This window comes from Channa argus, chromosome 23, assembly GCF_033026475.1.
Source record: "Channa argus isolate prfri chromosome 23, Channa argus male v1.0, whole genome shotgun sequence".
NCBI classification, from domain to species: Eukaryota; Metazoa; Chordata; class Actinopteri; order Anabantiformes; family Channidae; genus Channa; species Channa argus.
In genome coordinates, this window is record NC_090219.1 from 3,876,617 (window position 1) to 3,893,343 (window position 16,727).

The window sequence follows — 16,727 nt, forward strand, 5'->3', positions numbered from 1 at the left end:
TTTTATTTGCAAAAGCAGAGTTTCACAGCTTTAGTAATTCAACGTATCAAAACGTGTACATAGCAAGGAGGCACAGACAACATAAGAAAGCAAAGAAGTTTTGCGTTTTGCTGCTTAAAATGTAAAGTGAAAAAACATTAAAAAAAAAAACTCCCCCCAAGGGAGCAGTCCTGTTTACATACACCAATTGGCCACAATATTAAACCACATAGAAAAAAAAATAAAATGCTGGTCAACAGGTGTCATGACAAACAGTGCATCACAACTTTGTTGTACAACTTTGCTGCTGTATCTGTCTGATCTGTACCCATGCTAACTCCTATCCACCACACCACTAAACCACTAGTTGGTATTAATGTTGTGGTTGATTGGTGGATAATAGAAACAGTAGGATGGGTTGTATGTTATTAATTGCAGAATTCAGGCTTTTGTGACAACCATTATTGGCACAAATAGAAAACAAAGAACATAGCTGTGAATTGTTACTGTGTGTAAACAAGATGAGCTGTAACTTGCTAATGTTGAGAAGCATTTGTTAATCACAAGGTTAAAGAACAATTAATGTAAAAACAATTTGTATTGCAAAGTCTCACCCCAACAGCTACATTTATTACATTTAAACTTATTAGTGGCATCTAGAAAAGCATGGCGTTAATGATAGACTTCCACAGATGCTAGAATTGGCAAAAGCACTAAAAAAAGCATGTTTAAAATATACAAAAAAAATGAAATATTTACTTTAAGCTGCTGACAGCAATGTAAATCCAAACTGCTTTAATGGTAGTTTGAACTATCTTAGGACTACTCCAGTATAGAGCAGAATGCAGTTAACACAGATAATATGTACCAGGCTGCATGGACACTACAGGCTAAGTAATAATTATGTCCCATAATAATTATATCCAATAATATGACCTACTATTTATGCTCATGTCAGTATTGTGTGTTAAGATTTTAAACCAGTGCTGATGGAGGAAAGCGGTCCTAGATTAATGTAATACTTGTACTGTAATACTACTAATTGAAATTTCATTTGGGATTAATAAATCTATTTAATATATAATAATCTAATAGCTAGTTAATAATAGAAGTAATTGGTGTTGACTTGAGCACAGTCCTTAACCAAATCAGTTATGTTTGACAATTTCTAATAATAAAACATAAAATAAATATCACCAAAAACAATTGCATATGAACATACTTTGTGGGAGAAACTATGTTGCCCATAATCCGTTTAGTTTTTTCATATTATATACATTCACAGTATGTAAACAGGCTAAACCACAGGGAAGTGCAGTTTTCAGAGATCAAGTTGTTCATTGTGTGATTAGAGAGATTCTATGTGTTGATGATTAAAAAGGCAATCTCAGGTAGTTTTGACTTTGGCCCAATGTACTTAAAAATCAGTTGTCTTCAATGACAAACATTAATTTCACAAGTCTTTCTGCATGTGTAAATCCAATCTTGAGGACATTCTAGCAAGAATCAATTGCATTCACTTGGCAAAAAGTGACTGTCAAAAAGCTCCAGGCAAACCTTAGAGAGTACTACTACTTATTTACTGTATTAAAAAAAACAAAAACAAATATACAAAGTCTTACATTAACTAGTTTTCTGTGTTTGTTCTACCACAGCAAGCAAATCTGATTTCAGTTATAGACTCAGTTAAAACATATCAAAATGTACTTCATGGTTTCATCAAACTAATGTTTTTTCACCCTAAAGATGCTATTGTCTTTTTATGGTCTAATAAAACACACATTTTGTGAAAACCTATGAACTCTGAAATGTACTATGACTAGTAAACATCAGTTAGGGACACTGTGAAAGTTGCAATATTTTAAATCCTTAAAAACAGAAAACTCATGTATTTCCGATAATCTGTTCATTGTTACATTGTGATGGAATGATATGTTGTACTTAAATGTAATTTGCCCTTTCATATTTAGACGTAAGATTCTTCAGCAAACAGGAGCTGGTCTAAGTCTGGCTCTGCTTTTGTATTGCTGCATCTCTTCAGCCATTCCCTGTGACTCTCCACCAGGGCAAGGGCCACTTGCTGGCTGCTGTGGGGGTTACTATGAGGGTGAGCGGAGAAGTAGTCCTTCACAACTTTAGTGGCAGAGGGGGAAAGGCAGAAATGGGCCTCCGATGTCCCAACCTGGGAATCTACCTCAGACACCTTCAGTCCTGGGTCGCTGGGCAGCCTCGTCCGAGTTAGTGTTGGGGCCACTACCTGCCGTCCAGGCTCTGACCCCCGGCGCTGGAAGAGCCTTGAATTTCGCTGCTCCTCATTGGAGTGTGATTTGTGTCGCTTGAACAGAGACAGAGACAGACCACTCTGCTTGTAAAACACAGGGGGTGAGGACTGCTTCAGCTCTTTCACTTCGCTTTGTGCTGCATGTGGATGGTGGATTTCACTGAGCTGCCTAACAGTTAGCGGGGAGTCTGAGGAACAGAACCAGGACGATTTGGGAAACTGGAGGCTCCCTGTAGAGCGGTGGTGGGTAGGGGGGCTAGAGGAGTTCTGTTTAAGGTGTTGGGACTTGTGGGATTCTTGGCCAGTACTCCCACTCACGTGACCTCCTCCTTCTGCATCTTTTGAAAGTCTGCAGGATGTTTTGGGTTTGAGTTGGTTGCTGGAGATCAGTTTTCCTCCTCCCCTCTCACCTGCTTTTCCTTTCTCTGGGACAAGTGACTTATCAGTAGGTCCCCCCTGTTTGTAGAAATATACAGTGTGTTTAACTGTGAGAACAATACATGGTGAAGAGTCTAAGTTTAAAGGTCCTTTTTCTTTTTTAGATAGTTTCAAAGCCTTCCAATTGCATCTCACTATCAGCTTCGGAGTTCAGTCCCACTGGGATGCTACTGGTGCAGCTTTTATTCTGTCTATCTGTCATGGTTTTAAGACAGAGCAAGGTTTTTTCACCTGCTGGTTTACACTACCCTCAGGCACAGTTCATCGCCTCATAGACTAGGTGTTTTGCTCTGTGCATGATGACCTCTGGTCTTGTTTTGTACGGGCTGGTTACAGTTAAATCAGAGGCCTTGTTCTGTATAGATTGCGTTTTTGACGGAGGGTTTGGGTTTGTTTAGAAATGATGACTTTCCTGTAGTTTGGGTTAATACTATTGCATCAGTGAAGCTGTTGGTGCGGGGAATAAAAAAGGTCACGTGCAGGTCCTGACTGTTTGTTCCAAAATTTCTTTGTAAAAGTTACAGAGTGTTGTATTTCTGGTCTATATTTAAATGTAAAAGTCGTCACTGTTAACATCTAATGGAACAGAAAACAGTACTAACCCACACATCAAGTTTAGACAGTGGTCACTGCAAACCACCACTGACACAACAGTTATCCCAGTGGGCCAGTGTTTACCATTCATGGAGCTATAATCTGCTGGATGTAATTAAGACTAAGGTTGAAATAATTATTTGATATTTATCAACAGTAAAAATGTATATTTACCATACTCCAAGATGTCATTGCTGTTAGTAGTTTTACAAATTTACTGTCAACTTTCAATTCTTAATAAGGTAGTTTTCATTCTACTCACCCCAGTCTTGTCCTCTTGCTCTCTCTCCAAGTTGTCTTGTTGGGTTAATGACAGTCTCCGGTCTTTCTTCAGCCATGAGTTAGGGTGGAGGCCCATGCAGCCTTTTAAGGTCCCCCGGTTGAGTGTTTCTTTGCGTGGTGAATCTTTTGGACTACTCCCTAAGTCTGGGTGTCCACCAGAGTTCAGAACAGAGCTGATGGTGACGGGTGTAGATAAGACAGAAGTGGAATCTGATCCAGAGGAGTTGGAGGGCAGATGGGTCTTGGTTGGTCCTTGTCTGGTTATCCAGGCTTGGTCACTGGTGAGGGACTCAAGAGAGTCCATAGAGGAGTGGGTAGGTGCAGGGGAATTGGGGGTAGTGGAGAGACTGGAGGAGCTAGCTTCCAGAGCTGCTGATCTCCCACCATGCAGGTTTATCGCAGGCTCAGCTCCATTGCTCCTGGTGTGACCTTTGGAGGGGGTGTGAGCGAGTGTGCTGCTGCCGGACTTCTTGGAAAGTTCCTCTTCTCCATCAGCACTTCCTCTAACACAAGGCTGAAACTTGGCTACATAAGCTATAGCCGGCTCTGAACACCGCCGTGATTTGTGCTGACCATCCACGGACAGGGAGTCCAGGTTGGAGGGAGTGTCCACAGTCGGTGAATCCTGGCCAGAGCAGGAAGGGTCTGGGTCCTGTGTCCTGCTTCTGGTTCTCCTGAGTGGGTGTAACTGCAGACCATGCAGGCCGTAAGTTTGATTGTGGTTTACATCTGGGTCAATGTCTTGGTCGTAGTCGCTGAATGTGAGGATGGAGTCCAGGCTGCCCTGAAGTGGCTTAGAGTTAAAAGGGCTTCTGCTGTAGACACCAGGTGACCCCCCACTGCTGTTATCCAACTCATTTTCCAGACTGTCATAGGATGAGTCAGTCAGAGGGTACATCCACAAGTCTAATGGTGCAGGATACGATGTTTATGCAGAGGAGGAAAAGCAAAAGGAAAGAAGAGGTCAAAAAAGATGTAGGACAACATGTAGGACACACTTAAACTGTTTACTGTATGAAGAATTGCCAGGAATCTTTAAACTTCAGTGTGTGACTTTATGTTTAGCATAATGAAGTATTGGACAGCTTTTGTCTCTACCCGATCCCGTTTCCTCAGTGGTGAGTCTTTGCGGTGGCCCTCCAAACAGAGAGGAGGGGTCCTCTCCAAGAATCTGCTTACAGTGATCAATCATAAACTTCACCAGCTCACAAACCTGAGAAACAGACAAAGAAAATTCATGCTCAGGCCCTTTAACAACAGGGTAACAATTGTTTTAGAATTTGTGTCCACAGATTTTTATAAAGCACTTTATTTGTAATGTCTTGCTGTAATGTCCTGCTTTTAGATACGACAGTGCATCATTTCTGAGCAGCTATGTGACAATATTTCACATTGTCTGAAACAAACAGCCTTACAGTACATTATGTACATAGCTTGTTATGACCCCATCTGCATTTCAAAAAGTCAGTGTTCTAAAATTAGACATTTAACTTTCTCTGTAGAGTTGATTTGAGACATTCCTATGGATTAGTGCACTGATTAACAAGGAATAAACACAAAAATCTCAGACAGTTTAGGCAGCTTAGTGTTCATTACACTGTACTGTACATTACTGTACGTTAGGATCTGGAGAGCACAGAGTCTGTTCTCAGATCAGCAGACGCTGTAAATCAGGTAAAGTGGGCATTTGATCCACTTGTTTCTTGGGATAGCAATGTTGGAATTGGCTTTGTGGCACGCAGACTGAATTGACAAACTTCTCTTTGTTGCTGAGCTCTGAGATTAGACAAATTTAACTGCCAGTTCTATTTTGGGTCAAATTCCACAAGAGATTATTGATAATTCACCCAAAAATCTTTGTTTTTATGTAAACTGGTGACATCACTGCAGTTTCCTTATAACAAAGGTGATTTTAAATTTACTGATGTTTTTGTTTTTGTATGTATTTTCTCCCAAAGTGGTCTTTGTCTTTCTCTGTCCCTTTCTGCAGGTGTCCCTGGGTTTGAAGCTGTGTGTTTTCCAGAGTGCAGCTACTGGTCCTACCAACCTGCCCGATGTTCTGCTGGAGGTTTCTTCCGTTAAAGGGAGTTTTTCCTCTCCACTGTTGCCTATGGCTTGCTCCAGGGGGAATTGTTGGGGTCTCTCTTTACATCTTTATAGTCTTTACTTTATTCTGTAAAGTGCCTGGAGAGGACTTTGTGGTGAATTGGTGCTATATAAATAAAGTTAAATTGAATTGAAATTTGTTTGCTTTGTATATAAAAGATCACAACACTAATTTGGCCAAGCAAGGCCATTTGGCAAACATGGAATTATATTATAAGAAATAATGAGCTGGTGCACTGAAGATGGGTGGTTGAAAATATTTCTCTATTGTTTTATAAAAACTGGACTTGTCTTACAACTAGAAAACAGCCGTCCAGAACAGCTTTCTCTCTCTCTTTCTCTAACCTTCTTAGTTCCTTCTCCCTCCACTTCAGGGCTACAAGGAGCTCCAGGGGGCGAGAGGATGCTGGGAGCGATACACACTGATAAATTGAAACTTGTCATCTGGTTTTCGTGGACGTTGCCCTGGATACCATGCAGCATGGCTAACACATAGCGTAACAGCAAGGCATTTTCTTTAGGCAGCCGACATATCATCCTGCAGGAAGACAGAAGCAGGGGGAAAAAACAAGAGCATGTTTGCCATCGTTACACATAAGGGACAGCCAATGTTTACCTCAAGGCTCTAAAAAATTCTTTTTGTGTATCTTACCTCAGTATGTCCTGCACCTGTTCCCCCTCTTCCTCCTCTTCCTCCAGCACATCCATCCATTCTTCATGCAGTTCACAACACAGCAAACTGCCTGGAATGCTGCGCAAGAAATCCTGACAACATACACTTCAGTAAATGACACCTTAGACAATGTGTTATTGAGAATAAAAATATAAAGGCGTTGTTGTTGCTGCATTCCCTGGTTTTCTCCATTGCTGCTAGATGTTTTTATCATTACAGCCACAAAAGAAGGCTTTCCCATATAAGCATGTGACAAACTTTAAGCACTAAGAAGCTCCCAGTTATCCCTGCAGATAATAAAAGATTATAATCCAGATTACACTAACAAGCCAATCTCGACTCGTCTGTTGTGAACAATTTGTCCTGCTAACGTAGCTGCACGGCGTGTCACACTGAGGCTGAGTAGGATGAAAGCAGATTCGATATGTGCTTACAGATGTGGGTCAATTACATATGTACACACACTAAGACCATACACACGCACAAACACAACCGCTGATGCTCTTAATCATTTCTCAAACTCAGATCCACATGGAAAACAAAGCCCTAAGGGTGGATTGTTTTCATGTACTGGAAAATATTTTTAGCTTTTTGAGATATACAGTATATGATGATGTGGGGGACAATTGAGGCATTGCTAAAATAAACATGTAGATTATGGAAGACCACAAGAGTCATGGACTAAATAATTCATGATTAGAATAACTTACTGACAAAGAATAGTTAAAGACATGACATAGCTAGTGAATAGATGGAATAAAAAAAATATTGATTCTTCATTGTTGACCACTACAAATGAAAATCACGTGGACTGCTTTCATAATGGTATAGTACCTAAAATAGCTGCATGTGCATTAAAAGATGACAGACATCTCAGAAAGAAACCTTTTTTTGTCAATTCTAAATGATAATATTATGTTATTCTGTAAAGTGCCCTGAGATGACTTTGTTGTGAATTGGCGCTATATAAATAAAGTTGAATTGAATTTAATGGCATTCAGTTTCATTCAGTCTGTGACTCTTCAGTCCTTTACAGTACATACACACTGTTTTGTACCTTAAAGACTCCTGCTATGATAAAGATGTGGTCTCGTGTCAGAGGTAGTTGGAACTGTCCAGTGTCCAGAGAGTCCCTCAGCTCCCTGACAGCTCGAGCACCCGCCGGTCGACGGAAGATCCCCCGTGTCCACGATCCCTCGTGGTAGAGAAAAGCCAGCATGTCCTGGTAAAGGAGATATAGTAGAAATACTAATCTTATCTACAGATGCACTGTATGTTAGTCCTGATAACGTTAACTGACATGTTGTGAATTTTTGTGCCACTGCTACAACTGAAGACTTCTGAGACCATTTGAATGAGAGCTTCAGGCACACATGAAGCCAGTACATAGACATTGTGATATCAGTGTACCCTCTCACCATGACTGGTTTTGGCAGTGTGTCGTCTGAACAGAGAGCGGAGAGTGGTTGGCCGAACAGGCAGCCGCGAGGAGCACCAGCGAGAGACAGCTCATTCAGGTGGGAGGAGGAGCCTCGCCAAAAGGCCCAGGCGATGAGGGAACGCCTTCTTTTAAACGGTTTCTGAGAGAAATCTGAAGAGACAACCCAATATCCCTGATTATATGACAATAATGCACACAAACACCAACTGAGAGTAAACCTTGATTTGAGACTTTGACCTTGTACTAAATGATTCAGCAGAAGAACTCACCTGCAGGTATGTGCTGTAGAAGGGTTTCATTAGGTCGAGGCTTCAGGATGAACTGGCACTGCTTGTACACCTGCAGCTGCTCCACCTGCATGGCCTTCTGTCTTTCCTCAGCAGCAGTGTCCCTGCCACCTCCCTGAGATGCTGAGTGTCGCACATGGCTCATGTGAATGCTGAAGGGAAACTCATGACCTGAGACAGGGTAGTAGACACAGTGTGAATCCCGGGATGGTTGATTTAGCTGCTTTAAAAGATCAATTGGATCGTGACGACAGATTAATAATCAGCACACCTCTTTCCCTTCCCTGATTCAGAAGCTACATGACTCTCTTCTTGGAATGATGGCACTAGTGTCTACAATAACATGTAGTCCCTGTATACAGGCCTGGATGTTTATCCCAGAGAGAAACTAAACGTAAGGTGTCATTTTGTTGAGGTGAGTAAATAGAATTACAGCTTTATCAGAAATGACATTTTAGCAGCAATATGGGAATTTTGATAGATTGATTGATTTCTTGATATTTTGTCTAAAGTCTGTGTTGCTCGCTCACTGACCAATCAGAGGATATGGAGTGTTGTCTCTCTTGGAGATGACCCACAGCTGGAAGTCTTTCACATTGCCCTGCAGAAACGGAAAAAAAATAAAACTTATGAGGCCTCGGAGAACAAAATGGCTTAGCAGCAACACCAAACAGAGCACAGAGAAATCTTATTTTTTGGCAATTTAGTGTAAGAAGTCACTTATTTGCCATTCTATTAACTTATGTGTATAGGTCGGAGGGAGCCAGCAAATGTTTCCTGAACTCTGAGCTGAATTATTATCGTTCCCGTAGTGATTGCTTAAGGACAAAGCTTGATTATCATCATACATGCCCTAAAAAAGCAAGAATTAAAGAAACAGTTTTTTTAACTGCCTTTCATTTTTCTCTTTTACTCACTATGATGCCAAACTGCTGCAGGGCCAGTCGGATAACCTCATTGGTTGAATCTGAGTTGCTGACTGGGAGTGTCTTGATCTAACCCAAGGGAGGAGAGAAGGCAGCAGCGGCAAAAGGGAGATGTTAACATGCAGATTGAATCCAACATCAAACACGCTAACACTGCTGACAGAGTGACAAAAAAAGGTGTTTGTCCTCATATTGTTCACATTCCAGATAAATACATGTATACAGTGCACGGATGAAAGCAGATGAAGGATACTGAAGGCGTCACACTTACAACAGCAAAAGTATTGAGTCCCTTCCCGTACACCCTCAGAGGAATGGTTTTAGGTTCTTCCTTCTCTTTCTCTTCTTTGATTTGACTGAGGTGAAAAGCAAAAGGCTGTAGTGAGATTGAAACAGTATACAAATATTAAAACTTTACATGAAGGCAGCGTTCACCTTTTGAGGAGAGACAGCCATTTCTCCTTCTGTTCTGCCGATCTGAGGGGAAGATGGGTGGAAACATCAGAAACACATCAGTATCATTAAGGCAGAGTACAGACAATTTTGTCAGCACAGCAACTGGCAATACAATACATTTTTCATGCTTCATTTGTTTTTAGTGGCTGAATATATCTTTATACTCATCATTGAGAAATCTTTGCCTAAACCAATTACAGTGGAAGTAAGGGAGAACACAAAATCACCAGTACTTTGTCAGTGCAAAAATACATTCCAGACTTTGGCCAAAGTAAATTTGAGGCTTCAGCTGGATAAGTAAGCAAAATCAACATGGTTTCCTCTAAACTTGCATTCTTTCTAGTACAGAATTCCTTCTTTGTGGCTCCACAAACACAATGTTTGTTTTCTCTGAGCTATTGTGGAGCGATATGCAACTAAAAAGTGAGATTTTGGCCAAACTCAGGAATGCATTTTGATTACTGATAGACTTTAGTCAAAACAGGAAGTGACTTGTTCACAGATATTTTTGAAGAGGAACAAAATGAACATTTAGTATCTCTCAGTTTTAGTTTTACCCTTTTACATTTTACATTAACATATCAATTAAGACAGGCTCTGCATTAATAATAAGTCATTTTTATTATGCTTCTCTTTGACTTCCAGCTTGAACAGCGCCAGACTCCTATGGAGCTCACTTACTGCAAATAATAGCGGTAATAGGAGTCATTTTACAAGTTTGGAAAGTAATAAAATGCCTTCACTACTAAACAACCACTGAGGATTTTTGACCAGATAGCACTGATAAATAAACATACATATACATCACAAACATATTCACTACTGAAATGTAAACCCAATTTACAGCCTCTGACATGACATAGTTTAACATGTTACTTGCATTGGACTGTTTTAGTTGGAATCTTACTAAAATATCTATTCAGTCCAGGTTAAGACCTTTCAAATACACCAAAAACACAATTTCCTATATAAAGTAACAGTTTTCTGTTTTGTTGTATAACGTGAATCAGGACAACACAATTCTCAAGTATTGGTCCGCGTGCATTTTACCCAAATGTAGCGACACAGTTGCAGGTGGGCCAGCCCATGACGAAGCTCCTCTCTGGATTTGTGCTTCCCTCACACACCTCCTCCATGCAGCTTGCTGTCCACATCTCACACACACACACCCGGGCCTTCTGCTTGAAGTGGTTGGCTGACCTTGAAGGGCACAGAGACATGTGGTGTCTCAGTTTAACCACATACACACACACACAATAATTTTGATCCCAGACTCAGGTATTAACCTAATTAACCAGTGAAGGGCTTTAGGGGCAGTCAAAACGATCCTAAACGGCTCCACGTGAGGATAAATATACAACACAGTCTTGTGCTTACTTGATTTTGGCAACCACCAGTATGTTATTGAACAAGAACAAGTGTCTGTCCTGAGTCTGCATCCCCGTCTTCAACTGAGCATGTCCGTGGAGAAGAAAGCAGCGGTCCGAGCCGGTCAGGAAGGACTGCACTAGTGAACATGTCTCTGGACACACAGGTACCAAGAAGGTCTCCCTGGAATCAAATCACATAGATATTTAATTTTGTCACCAGTGTTGTGTATTTTTTTGTATCGTATATTACATTTTCTATTCTATTCTGAATATACTATTCTCAAAGGTCTGATACGTCCTCTCTCACTCCTACTTCTACCAGTTATCTTCCAACTTCCTGTATCATTATGCAAAGTCAGTCTAAATTAAAAACACTATGTCAAGACCTGTGCTTCAACTTCTTTGACTCAAAGTACTTCTGGCCACACAGTACCTTATTTTTTGAAAAGCGTGAGTGACTGGTGATGCTAAGCAGCAGCTAACTCGTTGGTCCAAACCTTTCAATCTTAAGAGATTTTATGATGTAACAAAAACTGTGGTTTTATCTGATGGTTACTGGATTATTCACTATAAATACCAGTGCGTGTGTCTCTCTCCTTTTTCTGTCCCTTCATCACCAAACAGGAAATACCTTCTAAATACTGCTATGCATGAACACTGAGTTTGGATGACCCATGATGAGTTTTTTTGATTGGATGAGACATCCAAGCTCTCTGGCACTTCCCATTATGTAACTTCTGTAATGTAATTTTAGCTTAGTGGTTGTTATTATGTCAGTGAAGCAGGTGCTTTCACTGAAACAAAGTTCTATTGTTCCAAAATGTTGGATTACTTTGATAGAATTGTAATGAATTATCTTACAACTCGCTCGCCACCTAAATAAACCGTTTTGTAAAATTCTGTGATTCTCTTTCTTTCCCTAGAGTTAACAATAATCTAACTGCATGTCTCTGGATTGTGGTAGGGAACCCACACAGGCACAGTGACAGTAGATTACATCCATTAATGTGCTTTAGAGGTGCAGTGGGCTGCTTTTGTTAATCATTAGCACATAGCTATAAGAGTTAACAAATGTTCTCCCCTTAACTCTGGGGAAGAAAGCCAGTAATGCTCAACTATTCCTTTCAATGGGTGAATATGGGGGGATTTTGGTTCGACATCATAAGAAAAAAAAGAGAAAGAAAGTAATGGTTGGAAACACAATATTGGGAGACATTATCTCATATGTCCCTAGCATATTGTTGACACACTGTCAGCGGTTTCGGGCTTTGACAGCAGGGGTTGTAGTTGAAGAGAACTTTTTCAGTGGAGCACCCCACCTCTGAAGGAGCTTTTTAATTAGTTTATTTCTTCTTCACTTTCCCAGTCCATATGTTTGATGACAAAGACTATTAATAGCAGCCAGATCCTCTGATACGTCTGGTTACACAAGCATTATCTCTTCAAGTGGATTAAACACCTCACTAGGTTGTGCCTGGGGTTTGTAAGTGTGTGTGTTCATGAGTTTGTGTGAGTGTGTGCATCTGCACGTGGGCACATATCTAAGAGCGTGACTTTGGGGTGTTGTCCGAGTGTCCCGAGCTCAGTGACCTCTGTGTATCAGGTCTCTGAGCTCGGACCATGTGAGGGCCAGGTTTACTAAGGCTTTTATGCATGGGGATTTTCCAACACACACACACAAACACACACACACACACACAAAGGGGTGCAATATCAGTTATGTAAAATTAAAAAAAAACTTGCAAAAACATACTACAACTAAATCTGTTTTGTATAATAAATATTTACTAAAAGGTAATCTTTTTAACTAAAATTAAAAATTACTGTATTTTATGAATTGCATTAGTAATATCACTAAATCCAAAAACGGTCATACTACAAATTAATACGTAAAACATTATTTCACATATCAAGATTCAGGGCAGTATTTGTTGTGGGGTCAAGATCATTTCAATATGAGTTATTAAAAATGACTCATTTTCACAAGATGACTAAAAACTTGAGAATGTAAATGACTATATTATGTGCTTCTGCACTAGTAAATGTAGAGCTAAATTTAAAACACATACCTATTTTCTCAGTAAATAGGGTTTTGACTCTAAATGTATTTTTCAGTACCTAGAGATCGTCTTGGACCTGGTGAGAGCCTTAGTGATGACCATAGACGGTGCAGACTGACGTCGATAACTCTGCGACTTTATCCGCTGAAACAGACAAAGAAGAAAAACCAGGAGGATAATAATAAATTCAAAATTAAAATTTCCATACCACTGTATTACCAAGACACTTCGTAATTGAGAACATATTGAGAACGTTTAACCTTTTAACTCACTTTCTCTACACTGTAGCCTCTTCTCCCCACTCAAAAACAAAACACAGCTTTAAAATAATCTTCAAGCAACACTTTACTTCTACCTTCTCTTACATATATTAGTTTTTCCATATTATACATGTAACCACTCTGACCTCCAAAGCCAGAAAGGCTCAATTCCCATAGATCAACTTTTATACTTTCCTCACTTGTCACATAAGAATCCTAACATCCAATGTATCATCACAGCTTTGAGACAAACTGTGGCACAGAGAAAATGGCAGGAGCAGCAGACTGAAAGAAGAGAATTTAAACACTGAAGAATCCAGGAGCATTAAGATTAGTGAGGTGACAACAGGCTGTGCTGCGTTCAGTTCTTAACAGTCTCTGTCTGTCTCTGTGCCATGACTCTCAGCTTTCTCTCACTGGATTTACTCAGTACGAGAGAGCTGTAAAACTTTTGTCTTTATTCTACACTCATTGGCCACTTTATTAACTATATCTGTACAATCTAATATAATCCAATACAGCAGCTCTGCCATGAATGTAACTTTTACAAGGTCATAATTTCTCAGTTTTTAAGCTAAAACTGTCAGAAAAGTAATAATTCTACTCTGTGTTTATTATGGACCTCATCTTCACACAGTCATAACTACATCCAATTTTTTTTAATTGTACAAGTACAAGTATCTACAGATGCAGATAAGAGGCTGTATAACGGGACAAAATATGTCACTTCCATGCTGCATCAATCCACTGTTTCCTCGACGGGATGGTATTATCCTAGTTTCCCTGAAGAGGATCACTGGAGTTTCATTTAAATCTAATAGAAGATAGTGAGTGAGAAGCAAAATGTTGAAATGTTGAAACAGAGCAAGTTACTGTGTAATTGCAGTAACTGTGGGATAAGTCAGTGCTCACTTCTGTATTAGTGGTGAAAACCATTTCTTCGGCTTAAAAGAAAAGAACTGTGTTTCAAGCAACATGAACAGAAATGTTAGTGGCCTTGTCAGGCTGGACTGTGTGTCTGAATAAAATAATGCTCATAGTGGCAGTGCTATCATTCCTTTTGATTAGCAGGAGTAATGCTAAATGGTGAAAAGGAAACATTTAAAATGAGTAAAACAAGAAAGATTTACTCCCTCAAAAACATGACGTACAGTATCGTCTGTAAATATTCATGCAAAGGTTACTTCTAAATAATCAGACGGATACCTTCAAAAATACATTTGTATCGTTAAAGCATTTACCTCTACTATTGGTGTCGGTCTCTTGCCTAAAACATGCAGAAACTTTGCTCATAAAATCTAAATGGGTTTCAGAGAAAGAGAACACACCTAACTGCAATTCCAACTGTTAGATAATAATCACAATTCTCAACAGTCTTACTCCTATGTCCAATGTACCAGTTGTTCTAATAGAAACCTGCAAAACACCTAAATCAAACTATTAGCCAGACTGTGAGATAATACTTTAAATGTTTGTGCAGCTAATAGCAATCACAAGAGTCTAGAGATTCACTGAGACTCCCATAAAGAGTAGTCTTTTGTTGAATAGCTAAAGCCCAGGGGATCCCCAATTTCACACGTGAACAAAATTTCATGCCAATCTATTACATGGTTGTTGAGAAATGACACCCTGGACTAGCTGGACTCCAGACTGTGCCTCAGCCCCACAGTAAGAAAAGATCAGTCTCCTTCAACCATCCTGCACGTCCACACATTTTTGACATTTCACATTGTAATATCATGAATTTTAGCAGATCACACACTGGTGGAACATTCCTTCCACTCTACACCACATTACAATGTTACCTTTCAGTCCTAAAAATACATAAGCTAACATGGAGATATGGGTCTTCTGCTGGCAAACAAGTCAAACGACCAATAGAAAATCAGCTCTAATAGGACCTACTGTAATATCAGAGAAAGTGGTTAACGAGGACAGTAAAGTGGTTTTCAGACTAAAGTAACACTTGCAGTTATTTAGTTCTCGCACTGGATACAGGTTGCTTTTGCAGCAATAAACCTGAAAGGATTTAACATAACCACAGAGTCTTTGTAAGTTGCAGTAAGATGCAGTGATACAAGATGAGACTGAAATCAACACAAACACAATCTGACTCTAAATGATGTTAAATACAAACAACTGCTTTATGCTGTTACATTAACTGTCACCAGCCTCAGGATCACTACAGATGTGCTGAATAAACGAGTGGTTTAGTTTAATAAAGATCAGAAAATATTATTTTGGCTCAGGTATTTAACAGAATAAAGCACCTGTAACTTTTTTAAGTGAAGTTAATGATTCTAAATAAAATTAACTTAATTACCTGTTTAATGAAGGCACATCAGGAGTGCAGTTATGTTTCCAAACTTTCATTATTTTGTTATCACGTGATTAAAATAAGCTGTACAGTACAGTATTTGCTTACAGCTTGTTTATAAACCATGTATTGATCGGTAAAAGTAATGAAATAAATTAAATGAATTGAGTTCCACACGTGCGTTATTGTTGCCATGAACTTTATTCTTACACACTTCTTTTAAGTGTTTGCCATCAGCCCAACTTTTTTCCATTGTCGGGATGTCACTTGTGTAAAGCCTTGAACTCTGAACCAACCTCTGACCCGGCCTGCTTTTAAAATGCTACACAATAAAAAAGTTCTTTAGTTCATTCGGTAAATGAATTTAAAGCTTTAAAAAAGTAACAAAATAAACTGTTCAATTTTAACAACAAGCTAAAATGATTAATTTATACGACAAAGTGTCTAAGTCCCATCTATCACACACATACCCGTTTGTTTTCCTGCTGTCCACCGCCTCGGCTGAAGCTGTCCTGTTGCTGTTGTGGAGACATGTTGTCCATCCAGCCTCCAGACGCCTTCTGGCTCAACGTCCAACTGTCGTCAGGTGAAGCAGGGGAGAGAGAAATCCCATTAAAAACCTCCGTCTCGGGAAGAAAGAGACCATCTCAACACAAACTTGTTAGAAGTCAATGAAAACTTTACATGGAAAAAAAAGATCTGTGAAGAGGGAAGTTGAGATGAGTTTAAGAAAAGAAGTTAGTAACAGAAACTCCGCTGATTGCACAGCTCTCTCTCATCACCCTCACTTAGCGGCTGCACTGTAACCAGAAGCACCTCCTGTGTGGATTAGCAGCTGCTGTGCCACTTCTTAACGCGTCTTTACGCACAGATCGGAGGCGGCGCCAGTACGCGGCAGAAAATAGGTCCGCTTATTTTAAACCAAATGGTTCCCATTCATTCAGCAAACAATCAGAGCAGATCTAAAACAAACAAGGGGAAATGTGAGATTATTGGGTAAGAACAGTGTTTAGGCATTTTCTGTAGACTGAAGAATGTTTGAGGATTCGGAGGAGGGGAAATGTCCAGTATTTCACAAGAAACAAACCAAAAAAGGTTACCCCCCAACCCCTTTAATCCTCTAGTAACGCCCTCATATTGTTGAGGGGTCCTGACCTGTTAAAAATGCCAAGTTGAGCCCACTTTGTGGCACAAACACGTTTCCTAATATTGGTATTTTACAAGATAAAAAAGATTAATTTGCCCTTATCATAATTT

The 16,727-nt window shown here is 39.8% G+C and overlaps 1 protein-coding gene across 2 annotated transcripts; it reads right to left on the reverse strand.

Annotated features, from left to right (window-relative positions):
* Positions 1-13: 13 nt before the first annotated feature.
* LOC137108774 (rho GTPase-activating protein 20-like) lies at positions 14-16,306 on the reverse strand. Of its 2 annotated transcripts, XM_067493800.1 has the most exons (17): positions 16,155-16,306; positions 15,941-16,046; positions 12,952-13,037; positions 10,841-11,014; positions 10,514-10,663; positions 9,443-9,484; positions 9,279-9,363; positions 8,999-9,076; positions 8,616-8,682; positions 8,064-8,252; positions 7,772-7,944; positions 7,411-7,575; positions 6,333-6,445; positions 6,026-6,218; positions 4,673-4,787; positions 3,555-4,480; positions 14-2,716 (listed from the first exon to the last, which is right to left on the reverse strand). In XM_067493800.1, the coding sequence occupies exons 2-17, from the start codon at positions 16,010-16,012 to the stop codon at positions 1,946-1,948; spliced, it is 3,399 nt and encodes a 1,132-aa protein (XP_067349901.1). In that variant the 5' UTR covers positions 16,013-16,046; positions 16,155-16,306; the 3' UTR covers positions 14-1,945. The 2 variants fall into 2 exon arrangements, with proteins under 2 accessions (XP_067349901.1, XP_067349900.1); XM_067493799.1 differs by having other exon boundaries at positions 15,941-16,301.
* Between the last annotated feature and the right edge of the window lie 421 nt (positions 16,307-16,727).